This window comes from Rhincodon typus, chromosome 8, assembly GCF_021869965.1.
Source record: "Rhincodon typus isolate 14 chromosome 8, sRhiTyp1.1, whole genome shotgun sequence".
NCBI classification, from domain to species: Eukaryota; Metazoa; Chordata; class Chondrichthyes; order Orectolobiformes; family Rhincodontidae; genus Rhincodon; species Rhincodon typus.
In genome coordinates this window covers 12,124,719-12,136,986 of record NC_063339.1, presented here as the reverse complement: position 1 = coordinate 12,136,986, position 12,268 = coordinate 12,124,719, and the positions used below count along the sequence as shown (strand labels likewise).

Below are 12,268 nucleotides of genomic sequence, written 5' to 3'. Positions count from 1 at the left end.
ATGCTGCTTGGCCTGCTGTGTTCATCCAGCCCTGCACCTTGTTGTCTGAGATAGACAAATGTTTGTTTGCTGAGGGGATCTTGGTATATGAGGAGTTAGCAGAAAAGTGGAGTTGATGCAGAAAATAAGCCATGATATTATTGAATAGTGGTGTAAGCTTAGGGGCACGGCATAGTCTATTCCTGTGCCTATGAACAATTTCATTACGTAAAATGGTTAGAATATGGAATTGCTACCACAGTGTGTGGTTGAGGTGGATAAAGTCACTGCTTTTAAGGAAATCCTAGACAAGTACACGAGGGAGAAGGAAATAGAAAGATAAGTTGACAGAATGAGGTAATGAAAAGTAGGTGTGGCTCCTATGGAGAATAGTGAGTGGCATAGACCAGTTAGGCTAAATGGCTGATTTCTGTGCTGTGAACTCTAAGTAATTAGGAACAGTGGAATTCAATGCATGCAATGAGTTATGGATAGTTTAACAACCTGGAAAGAATTTGTGTAGCACCAGACTGTATATGTACTTTCTTATTGAATTGTTCTTTGCAGTTCCTCAGCCATTCAACATGACGGTGCGGGAAAGTCAAAAGAAGACTCAACTTCTCAGATCCAGGCTATTGCTGGAAATAGAGAAGGAGCTATTGGAAACACGGGAACAGGAAGAGGCAGAATGCCAGAAGAAATTCCGGGCTCTTCCTGTACCGGCTCATGTTTATCTGCAACTTTATGAAGAAATGAATGAACAGAATGAGGAAAAGAGAAGAAGAGGACGAGAGAAGCGGAAAGAATTCCTGATGTCCACACAGAAGCCATTTAGTTTTACCGAAAAGGAGGAGGAGGAGAAAAAAGAGAAGGAGAAGTTGAAACTACAGATCAGTGAAGCCACACCAGAAACCGTGAAGAAGGCAAAACAGATAAAGAAAATTCCACTGTCTGTTCAAGATCCAACAGTAAGCGAGAAGCTAAAAGGTAATCTGAGTAACTGATTGCAATACATATTTACAATGACTAGTCTACGTTGTGCTGAAGTATTCAGGTCACGCTACACATAGGAACAAAAACAGAATTTCCCATGGCACACGTCATCTCCAGATGGAATAGAAACCTGATCTCTGGCATCTGCCTATGCAGCTCTGGACTAGAAATAGGAGCTGCCTGAGAGCAGTCAATGGCAGAAGTGGAGATAGGAAATCTAATTATTTTTATCTTCATTGTGGTTTTGTTTCTGGCTCTTGCTCTGACCCTGACTCTTCCAGTGTACAAGATTGGACATTTGCTGTAGAAATCTTGAGAACAAACTAAGATGCTGCTGCCTATTATATGCAGTTGTTGAATGTTTACATGTTCCAAAACACATTATATATTTGATTTTCAATTACGTCTGTCAGATCCATGCTGGCAGTTAAGAATTCTTTTCTGATATTCAAAACTGACTAAGCTGAAATCTTAGACAACTTTCCTAATGGGAGACTAGACCTCTGCTTAGCAATTCTTCATAATAGCACAGCTGAAATTCCAATTGTGCAGTGTTGGAGTCTGAATTTTGTTTATTTCCTCAATGCCGTGGTATCACCTACAGATGCTACCAAGTGTATTGCTAAGTATACATCGATTAAACTGCAGTTTTTTTTTCTTCCTATCTCTTTTTATTAAAGAAGAGGAACTGTTCAGAAAGATCCGCATACAGATGCGAGCTGCAGACTTGCTGAAAAGTGCTTCTTCACCTATTGATCTTCATCCTTATAAAAAGGAGCTGGCCACATCAAGCTCTATGAAAACAAGACAAGAAAAGCTGGGATTCCTGGAAAATAAACCAAAATTCAAGCCGAGAATAAATCCAGAAGTTCCCGATTATGCAAAACTCTACAAAGCTTTTCAGAGAGAAGTGAGGAGAAAGCAGCAGGTGAAGGAGACGACCAAATGTGTGCCCTTTGAACTTCGTACATCAAAACTAGCACCACGGCAAAGCAAAACAAGTGAAGATGTATTGAAGGTAAGTTTTTCACTGCAATGCCACAGTTGGAAGTTCCTCTCAAAACTTAGTGTATTAACGTCAACAGCCAAATACGTACCAGGAATCCCAATCTGGAAACATGGGGGTGGGTCTTCATCTTCACTTACTGAGCTATAATCTGGCAGTGTAGATTGCTTGCCATTTATGATTATGTCATTTCTCAAGAGATTCATTCTAATTTACACTGAAACTGCAACAGAAGAACAGGGAACATGCTGAAGTTTTACCATTGGGATTTTACTTAAAGGTCATTCTCTCTTTTGCAGTCCCTTGGGATCGAGATGAATTACTTTCATTCTGGCTGAATAGACTTACCAGCCATCTCAGAATCCAATGTGAATACTGCAACATGTGGAGCAGTCAGTGCTAAAAAGGGTTGGGTAATTGAGGTGTTTGGAGGGAAGTACGATTCCTCCAATGCATCAACATTGCTTCTGCACATTCCCAGTGTAGCATTTAGATGTGTTCTGTGCTTCCCAAACAAACCTGCGCCATTTAGGTTGGTCGCAAACCAGGCACTCCCATGAGTTGGCAGGGATGTTTGACCTCTTCACAGATGCTTTGAGGTCATCCCTGAAACGTTTTTGCTGTCGTCCTGGGAGTCTCCTCTGCGAGCAACTTCCAAATCGAGCAGTTGCTGCAGGAGTAGGGCATGCAAACTATATGTCCTACCAGTAGAACTGGTTTTGAGTAATTAACTCTTTTTGACTTTGGAGAGGATGCTACTTTTGGATCATCTTCCTTGCCACTAGATTAGCATAATCTTAAGAAGGTACCACTTGTAATACTTCTCCACTACTTTTCAGGTGCTTGCTTACAGGTGTGGATAAATATACTAATTATATGTGTATGAGATATATACGCTTAACAATTTCAGATAGAGGTAGTCACCGTGGTCTTACCAGATCATAGTGCTGATGTCTCATTAGATAGTTGACTAGTGCTGGCTTTACCTGAGGGTCATCACACCTGGGGGGAGATATTGAGAAGGACACTCTTTCAAGGTAACCTCAACTGGTGCAGGAATTGAACTCATGCTGTCAGCATCACTCCACATAGCAACTAGCTGTCCAGCCAACTGAACGATTCCAGACTACATATGTGATGGAGTGGCTGTAGAGCGCACCTCTGGTGAACAAACTTGTTTGAGTCACTGAAGTACATCAGATTGAAAGAAAGAAACAGCGTTTGTACTTTTTTTAAAACTTAAAATGTCAAGCAGTTCCATGTCCTACTTGAGATGATAACCAAAGCCTAGGTTCAATATGCAACCTGTACTAAGTTAGCTATTCATGGCTGGAGATATCAACACCAAAATTTAGCCCAGGGATCAGACCGTCAGATTGCTTAGCGCTAACTCTGGTAAGCATAGCATGGAACAGACTCATTAGCATTGTTTCAAAGCTAATGAGTGTCCAACACCATGACTTCAAAAGACTTAAGCAGCAGCAGTGTAACACCATTATAAAATAAACAGAAACAACTTTGCTCGAAGATCCTGGCATTGAGGAAACAAAGGGCAAAATCTCTAGCCACTTTCCAGGACAGGCTGCATGTGTGTGCTTGGCCAGAAATGTCTCTTAGATCCCTGTAATCTCTTCACCACCCCTATCACCAGAAACCAGCTTGCAAGCAGCCTATTCTCAGTACAAACCCACTGCATCCAAATCATTTAAAACAATATTTTTATACTGTTATTCTGTGTTAGTTGGATGGCTTCATTTAAATTATTGGATGAATCATGGATTTATTAAAATAGAAAATTATTTTGAATCATCACAGTAAACTCTAATCAAATATTGTGATTCTGAAGGTGGCTGTGAGCTGAAGTGAAGCCCTTGACTGCGTACTTGTGGCTCCTTTTTTGGTGTAAGCAACATGCATTTATCTGAACTTAATTATCTAATTTTAGTGCAAGTGCAATAATTTGTCTTTATTTCACATTAAAAAGGGTTATATCATTATACAATTCTTGTGTTAAACAATCACGATGATGCATAACTCTTGAAAAGTAAAATGGGTACTCTGCTGTTACATTACCAGGATTCTCATCAGAAAGTAAAGACTCGTTTGAATGAAAACAATTCTCTCAGTGGCATTCATTCACTATCTTCTGATACACTTCCCACCTACACAACAGATGCTGCAAGGAAAAGGCACTCAGCTGTCAGGTAAATCAATGTTGGAAATTCAGCAAAAACTCTCATGATAGATACGAGCACACTTTCTTTTCAGTACATTGTAAATAAATTGACTGAGTGATGAATTGTGTGGTATGCCTCACAGGTTTTTTTTTTAATTTATTCATGGAATGTCACCATTGCTGGCAAGACCAGCATCTATTCCATCCCTCATGGCCCTTGAGAAGATGTTGGTAAGTTTTATTCAGGAAGGAAATTGAACAGCTTGCCGAGCCATTTTAGAAGACAACTAACAATTCACCATACTGCTTAGAGTTTGGAGTCACACATAGGCTATATCAGATAAGGATAGCAAATTTTCCTCCCTAGTGGATACCTAAACCAGATGACAACCCAGTGTTTCACTTCCTACAGTTAGTGAGTACAGTGATACTGGGGCCTTATAGATGATATTTTGAGACACTTGTAGAATAAACAGGAAGAAAGTGCACCAATGAAACATCAGTTTAAAGTGATTGATTGGCAAAAGAGGCAATACCAACATAAGGAATATCTTTTTTTAATGGAACAAGCAGTTAGAAATTGCATTCCAGATCCTGAATGTGGGTAAATGCAGATTCAGAAGAGAATTAGGTAATTTTCTGGAGGGGAGAAAAAGGCAAGGCTTTGGTCATGGGTGGGTGTGAGGGATTGGTGAATTACTCATGCAATGATCCAATATGGACATGATAGATCAAATGGCCTTTTGTGCTGTGATCAGTTTAGGATTTTTAAAATTCCAAATTTAATTAAATTTAAATTTTCTAACCACCATGGTGGGATTTGAACACTTTTATGTCTGGATTATTATTCCAGGCCTTTGACAGCACGAGTGGCTTTTTGGCCCATTGTCTGCGCAGGTGATCTAATGCCCATCCACTCTAATCGCATTTTCTACTACTTAGTCCATAGCCCTGTTTCTATGGCATTTCAAGTGTTCATCTAAATACTTGCTAAATGTTGAGTTTTCCTGTCCCACCACCCTTTCAGAAAAAAAATCTTGCTTAAGATTGTGGGCAGGTGGTTCAGAAAGGATTTAAGGCAATGCCTGTAGAATTGTAGTTTTGGTTACAAGGCTACAGTACTCCAGAAGTTTTGCAGAAGTTCCCCTTTAGTCAGTAATTAAGTTAAGAAAACGTAATTGAGTTTTTGAAAAGATGACCAAGTGTATTCATTATACTGATGTAGCTGAAGCAGTTTACATTGACGTCAGAAAGGCATTTGACAAGATTTCACACGGAAGGCTGGTCCAAAAGTTATCTGTCCATGGGATCCAAGGCAAGTTGGCAAACAGGATCTGAAATTTAGCTTACAAATAGTACTTTGAGTGTAAGAGTTGGGAGGTCATGTTGCGGCTGTAGAGGATATCGGTTAGGCCACCCTTGGAATACTGTGTTCAGTTCTGGTCCCCTGCTATAGGAAAGATGTGAACCTTCAAAGGATTCAACAAAGAACAGTACAGGAACAGGCCCTTCGACCCTCCAAGCCTGAGCCGCCACATTTTGCACTTCCATACTAAAACTGTCTTCATTTATAGGATCCATATCCCTCTATTCCCTTCCAATTCATGTATTCATTTCAGATGCTTCTTGAACGATGCTATTGCATCAGCTTTCACCGCCACCTCTGGCAATGCGTTCCAGGCACTCGTCACCCTTTCTGTGAAAAACTTGCCTCGCACATCTCTTTTAAGCTTTCCCCCCCCACCCCCACACCTTGAACCTGTGTCCCCTAGTAATTTGAGGGGAGGTGATAACCTAGTGGTGTTATCACTGCAGTGTTAATCCAGAGACCCAGATGGTGGATGGCAGATGGTGGAATTTGAATTCAATAAAATATCTGGAATTAAGAATCTAATGATAACCATAAGTCCATTGCCAGTTGTCGGGGAAAAACCCATCTGCTTCACTAATGTCTTTTAGGGAAGGAAACTGCCATCCTTACCTGGTCTGGTCTACACATGACTCCAGACTCACAGCAATGTGGTTGACTCTTAACTACCCTCTGCATAACTAGGGATGGGCAATAAATGTTGCCTTGCCAGCGGCACCCTCATCCTGTGAATGAATAAAGAAAAAAAAAAATTGACCTCTCCACTCTCTCCATACCATTCACAATCTTATAAACTTGTATTAAGTCACCCCTCAACGTCCATTCCAGTGAAAACAAATGCAGTCTATCCAACCTTTCTTCATGGCTAAAATCCCCCAGACCAGGCAACATCCTGGTAAACCTTTTCTGTACCCTTTCCAAAGTATCCACATCCTTCTGGTGGTGTGGTCACCAGACCTATACGCAATATTCCAAGTGAGGCCTAACTAAAGTCCTATAAAGCTGTAGCATAACTTGTCTATCCTTATACTCAATGCCCCTCCCAATGAAGGCAAGCATGCCATAAGCCATTCTTACTACCTTATCTACCTGCACTGCTACCTTCAGTGATCTGTGGACTTGCACACCCAGATCCCTCTGCATATCAATACTCCTAAGGGTTCTGCTATTCTGTATAATTTCCACTTGTACTTGACTTTCCAGGTGCAGAAAAGATTTACAAGGATGTGCCAGGGTTGAAGGTTTTAGCTATAGGGAAAGGCTGAATAGGCTGAGGCTATTTTCCCTGGAACATCAGAGGCTGAGGGGTGACCTTAAAGAGGTTTACAAAATCATGGGCATGGATAGGGTGAATAGCCAAGGTCTTTTCCCTGGGGTGGGGGAGTCCAAAACTAGAGGGCATAGGTTTAAGGTGAGAGGGGAAAGATTTTAAAGGGACCTAAGGGGCAATATTTTCAGGCAGAGGGTGGTGTGTGTATGGAATGAGCTGCTAGAGGAAGTTGTGGAGGCTGATACAATTACAACATTTAAAAGGCATCTGGATGGGTATATGAATAGGAAAGGTTTAGAGGGATATGGGCCAATTGCTGGCAAATGGGGCTAGATTGATTTCAGATATCTTGTCGGCATGGATGAGTTGAACCAAAGGGTCTGTTTCCATGCTGTACAGCTCTATGACTCTAAATAGGAGGCAAAGAGTGATTGTGGAGAGTTGTTTCTGTGATTGGAAGCCTGTGACCAGTGATGTAACACAGTTTGCACATGACATGAAAATTGTTGTTGATAGTGAGGAGGATGGTCTCAGGCTACAGTCTGATATTGATCAGCTGATAAATTGGGCAGGGGAATGGCAGATGGAATTCAACCCCACTAAGTGCAAAGTTTTGCATTTTAGGAGGTCTGATAAGGAAGGATATATGCAATGAATAGTAGGTCCCTAGGGAGTGCTGAAGAATAAAAGGACCTTGGTGTACAAGTCCATAGAGCCCTGAAGGTGTCAGCACTGGTGGTCAGGGTGGTGAAGAAGACATACATGATGCTTGCTTCATTAGCCAGGGCATAGAAAATAGGAGCAAGGAAATTTTGTTCCGACTTTATAAAACATTGGTAAAATGTCATTGGAATAGATTTGCAGTTCTGGTTGCCACACTATTGGAAGGATGTGATTGCACTGGACAGGGTACAGATGAGATTCACCAGGATGTTGCCTAGGATGAAAAGTCTCAGTTATGAGGAGAGACTATGGGGGCTAGGTTTTTCCTTGGAGCAGAGGAAGCAGAGTTGGTATCTGATTTGAGGTGTACAAAATTAAGAGAGGCATAAACAGAGTAAATTGTGAGAATCTTTTTTCCCATAGTAGATGTGTCTAAGACCAAAGGACATAAATTTAAGGTGAGCAATAAATGATTTAGAGGAGATCTGATGAAAATCTTGTTCACCCATTGGGTGGCAGAAGTATGGAACATTCTGCCTGCGAGGGTGGTAGAGGCACATACTCTCTCAACATTAAAGAAGCACCTGGATGATTACTTAAAATGCCAGGGCACAGTAGGCTATGGACTAGGGTCAGATAAATAGGATTAGTTTAGTTTGGTATTTATTGGTCAGCAAAGACATGGTGGTCTGAAGTGTCTGATTCTATGCTGTATGACTCAATGACTCTAAAACCTCCACCTAATTGAAGTTTTTCACTCTTTGTACCATTCTAGTGTATTTCCTCTGCACAATCTAAGGTTTTGCCCTTTTACTACAGTATGGTGCAGAGAATTTGGCACAGAATTTCAATCACAGAAAAATAAACAGGGCAGCACGGTGGCACAGTGGTTAGCACTGCTGCCTCACAGCGCCAGGGACCTGGGTTCGATTCCAGCCTCAGGCGACTGTCTGTGTGGAGTTTGTACATTCTCCCTGTGTCTGCGTGAGTTTCCTCCGGGTGCTCCGGTTTCCTCCCACAGTCCAAAGATGTTAGGTGGATTGGCCATGCTAAATTGCCTGTAGTGTTCAGGGAGGTGTAGATTAGGTTGGTCATAGCGGGATGGGTCTGGTTGGGATGCTCTGAGGTTCGGTGTGAACTTGTTGGGCCGAAGAGCCTGTTTCCACACTGTAGGGATTCTATGAAAATATGAAAAAAAAAATTCTGAGCTGGTTGCTATGATGAAAAACATTTAGTACAGATTTCTTGGTTTTTGTACTCTTCATAAAGTCAGGAGATCATGTGTGTCTTTTGAACAACCTCCAAAAACGTGTACGCAATTATTCTCAAATCTTTCTATACTTGAAAGTCCTTTAAAATTTAATTACCATGTTGCTTCCAACCAAAATAAATCACTTCACACTTCCCGACATTAAACTTAATCTGCCAGTGTTTCTCCTGATTGAATATGTCCTCCTGAAGGTGTTGTTGGGAAACTTTTTTTCTGAATACAACTGACTGGATTGCTAAGCCATCTGAGAAGGCAGCTAAGAATCCACAATGGGAATTGGTGTGAATTCTTCCAGCCTTTTCTGCTTATAATTCAAATTTCCAGCATACACAATATTTTGTCTTGCATTGAGGATATTTGCAGTAGTTTGAGGGGCAGAGCGGTTAATGATGATATTATTTGAGGAAGTATGATGCAGGCAGATTTGAAGAGCAGGACAGTACCTGAGGAGAGGAAATAGATAACAATATTAGCTAATGTGGACCAGAAAGAAAAGTTGGTTGGTCAGCAGTTTGGTTGAAATAGATTTGGGGAAACAGGTTTCCTGGAAAAGACAAATTTGGAGAGAAAGCCAACAACTTGTACCAATCAATGGGCAACTACATCGGTTGTTTACTTGTATAGCAACAAATAACACCTACCATTTAAACAGCAGCCAAATATAGCTCATGCTTATGGAATATCCAACAACTTACTTTTACATGGCAACCAACACCTTGTGTTACAGCAACAACTGATGATAGCCAAACTCAACAATTTACACATTTGTGTAACAGCCAACAACAGCAAGTTAAAGTTCTATTACTGCCAATAACAACAGAATCATAGGGGCCAAATACAACTTACACTTAAACACTCAACAATAACATACTCTTGTATGACAGCCAACAACAGATCACATTTATTTATAAGCCAACTGCAATCTACGCTCAGTAGCCAACAACAACTTAAACTTGATGTCATCTTAAATTTAAGATCATTTATACAACAATGCTTATACAGAATATTTTCAAAAACAAATGGCCCACCATGCTTACCAGGAATTTAAAGAACACTAAGTCAGAAAAGAGAGACAATCCAGATAATTTGAAGGCACAGTAGAAGCTATTATGTTTGAGGAGCATTTTAAAGGTGAAATGTGAATTGGAGGAGTTTAGTAATAGAGGTCCGGAGCAGAAACTTGATTCCAGGAGTATCCATCTACTGAGGGTGGACTGTGAGAAGTAGTAACACACAATAGACCGCAATCAGAAGAATGACGTGCTGAGAATAGAGATAAACAATATGATAGAGAGAAGTTAGAGTAACAATGTAAAACGTGAATGATGATGTTAAAATGAGTGAGTCACTGGGTTTGCAAGGACAGGAATGATGGGAATTTGGGAAATGAAAGCATACATTGACAGGATTATAAATGCATTGAAATTCTACAAACTGAATGAAGCTGAGGAGGCACTGAAGAAAACGAGGCCTAAGTTCTGAAAGGCATGATTGGCATTTTCTATGCCTATTTTGCTAACTCAGCCACTGTCAATGTCATAGAAGTACTGCTTCAGATAATGCATTTGAAGCTCCACTTTACTCACAGTCAAACAGGACACTAATGTTTTGCACTGAGTGAGCAATCAGGAGGGGCACTGGAATTTACACCTGGATACAGCAGAGAGAGTTGGGTAATTCCCTCAGTTATCAGGGAAGGACAGGGTGAGTTGAGTTTGTATTTAACTTTTGACCCAAAATGCTTAAAACCTAACAAGGCCCTGCCAACTTGTGGTTCTAATGGAGGTACACAACCAAAAGTCTGAGTCTTTGAGATTCAGTTGGTAAAACCCTTTTAAAAAGACTGTGCGCCTCCATTTTAATAATCCTTTTATCTTTAAGCCAGTTTTGCTGGCACCAGGAAACTTGAGAATTAAAAGGAGACAAAGAACGAAAATGAGGAAAGTCCTTTTTTGACAGTTCTGTGGGTCAGTAGGAATGTGGTAGCCCAGATCAATAAACTTTAAATCTATGACTAGTCTGATCCTGCCCAGTGGAGATAATAACTGGAGATTGGAGGAAAAAAAAAGCACATCATGGTCTTGATGTGGAAATAGTGTGTGGTATACAAAGTAAGAAAATTAACACTCCTATACTCTTGCATTGTTAACTCTGCCTCTTGATTTTGTTGTGGTCATTCTTTCAGCTAATTATGCTAAGATCTGTTAAGACTAACAAGGAAGATGGCTGGTAGAAAGAATAGAAAGATGAGTACTCTTTTACATTAGAACAATCACTTTAAGTACCAGGACGCATTGCTGTGTTTGTGCTCTTTTAAATGGTGATCTGATTTTATCCCATAGAAAATCTCTAGAAGAACGTGACAAACAAAAGCTAGAGAAAGCTCAATGGACAGAGAAGTACAAGATTAATACCCAAGGCATGAGCAAAACAATATTGACACGGGCTAAAGCTATGGACCCTCATCAAAGCCTAGCAGAGACCTACAAAAAAACATTGAAGCAGTATAGGTCTGTTCGGATTTTGCTGAACTGCTTTTCTGTATAGAAATAAGGGTGTGTTGTAATATCAGTAATATAATAAAATTTGTTACCTTCTATGTATACCTAAGAGTAACTATGCATATTTTTATATCTCTGTTGAATTGGATGTAAACAATCAGTTGGCAATACTTGTAACACTAAAAGTAACAATCCTCTGTGAGCCAAAACCAAAGATGGTCGTTTATGTCCCTTTTGTAGTTTGTGAAACCTCTGTGTTCTCAAATTCTAATTGATCGATTTGTTGCTTCATTTTCAGACAGCGAGATCTCAAGAGGAAGAAAGAATATATTAAGGAAATGGAGGAGATGAAGAGGCGAGTCCGTAGCAGACCCTTCCTCTTCGAGCAAGTCAGTCAGGTGAGCAAGTAAATGGCTGCAAGCAGTAAAAATCAAAGCTTTGTATATAAAACCAAAATACTGTGTGTTGGGAATCTGCAATAAAAGACGGATAATGCTAGAGATACTCAAAAGGTCAGATATCGTTTGTGGCAAACAAAACAGTTAATGTTTCAGATCAATAACCTGTCAAGAGGATATTGCAAGAATGGTCACAAGTGAAATTCACAGAGGTGATCATCACCTACCACAACTATTAAAACTATTAAACAAGGAAGTCAATGCATTCAGGAAAGGAAATGAGAGATAATTAAATGGAAGATTGAAAATTGTTTAACACCTACACAAGAGTATGCAGCATAGGTCTCTCCTCAGCACTGTGGTTTTTTTGTTTTAGAAAAATGCTACATGTGTAGCTGAGAGACGGTACCGTGAAGCATTGCGGCAAGCTGGAGTGGATGAAGAATTTGTGCAAGATAAAGGAAGAAATGCAGCAGATATCCCACTTACAATATCTGATGAAGACGACAATAGCTTTGACAGTGAATACAGGTAGAATGTTTGTGACATATATTAGAGATAATGGGCTATTGCAAAGCACTGGCAAAAAAAGTGCTGCATTATGAATTAGTCCTGTGTCAAATTGTAAGAAATAAATCTCAAG

The 12,268-nt window shown here is 40.2% G+C and overlaps 1 protein-coding gene across 1 annotated transcript in view; it reads left to right on the top strand.

Moving 5' to 3' along the window:
• The first annotated feature begins 545 nt into the window (after positions 1–545).
• The window catches only part of fam161b (FAM161 centrosomal protein B), a 20,400-nt gene continuing 8,677 nt past the window's right edge, over positions 546–12,268 (top strand). The window contains exons 1-6 of the mRNA XM_048599823.1: positions 546–966; positions 1,653–1,990; positions 4,055–4,182; positions 11,069–11,236; positions 11,526–11,625; positions 12,002–12,156. Of these exons, the coding sequence (XP_048455780.1) occupies positions 564–966; positions 1,653–1,990; positions 4,055–4,182; positions 11,069–11,236; positions 11,526–11,625; positions 12,002–12,156 (1,292 nt within the window). The 5' untranslated portion in view covers positions 546–563. The remainder of the gene's footprint in view (positions 967–1,652; positions 1,991–4,054; positions 4,183–11,068; positions 11,237–11,525; positions 11,626–12,001; positions 12,157–12,268) is intronic.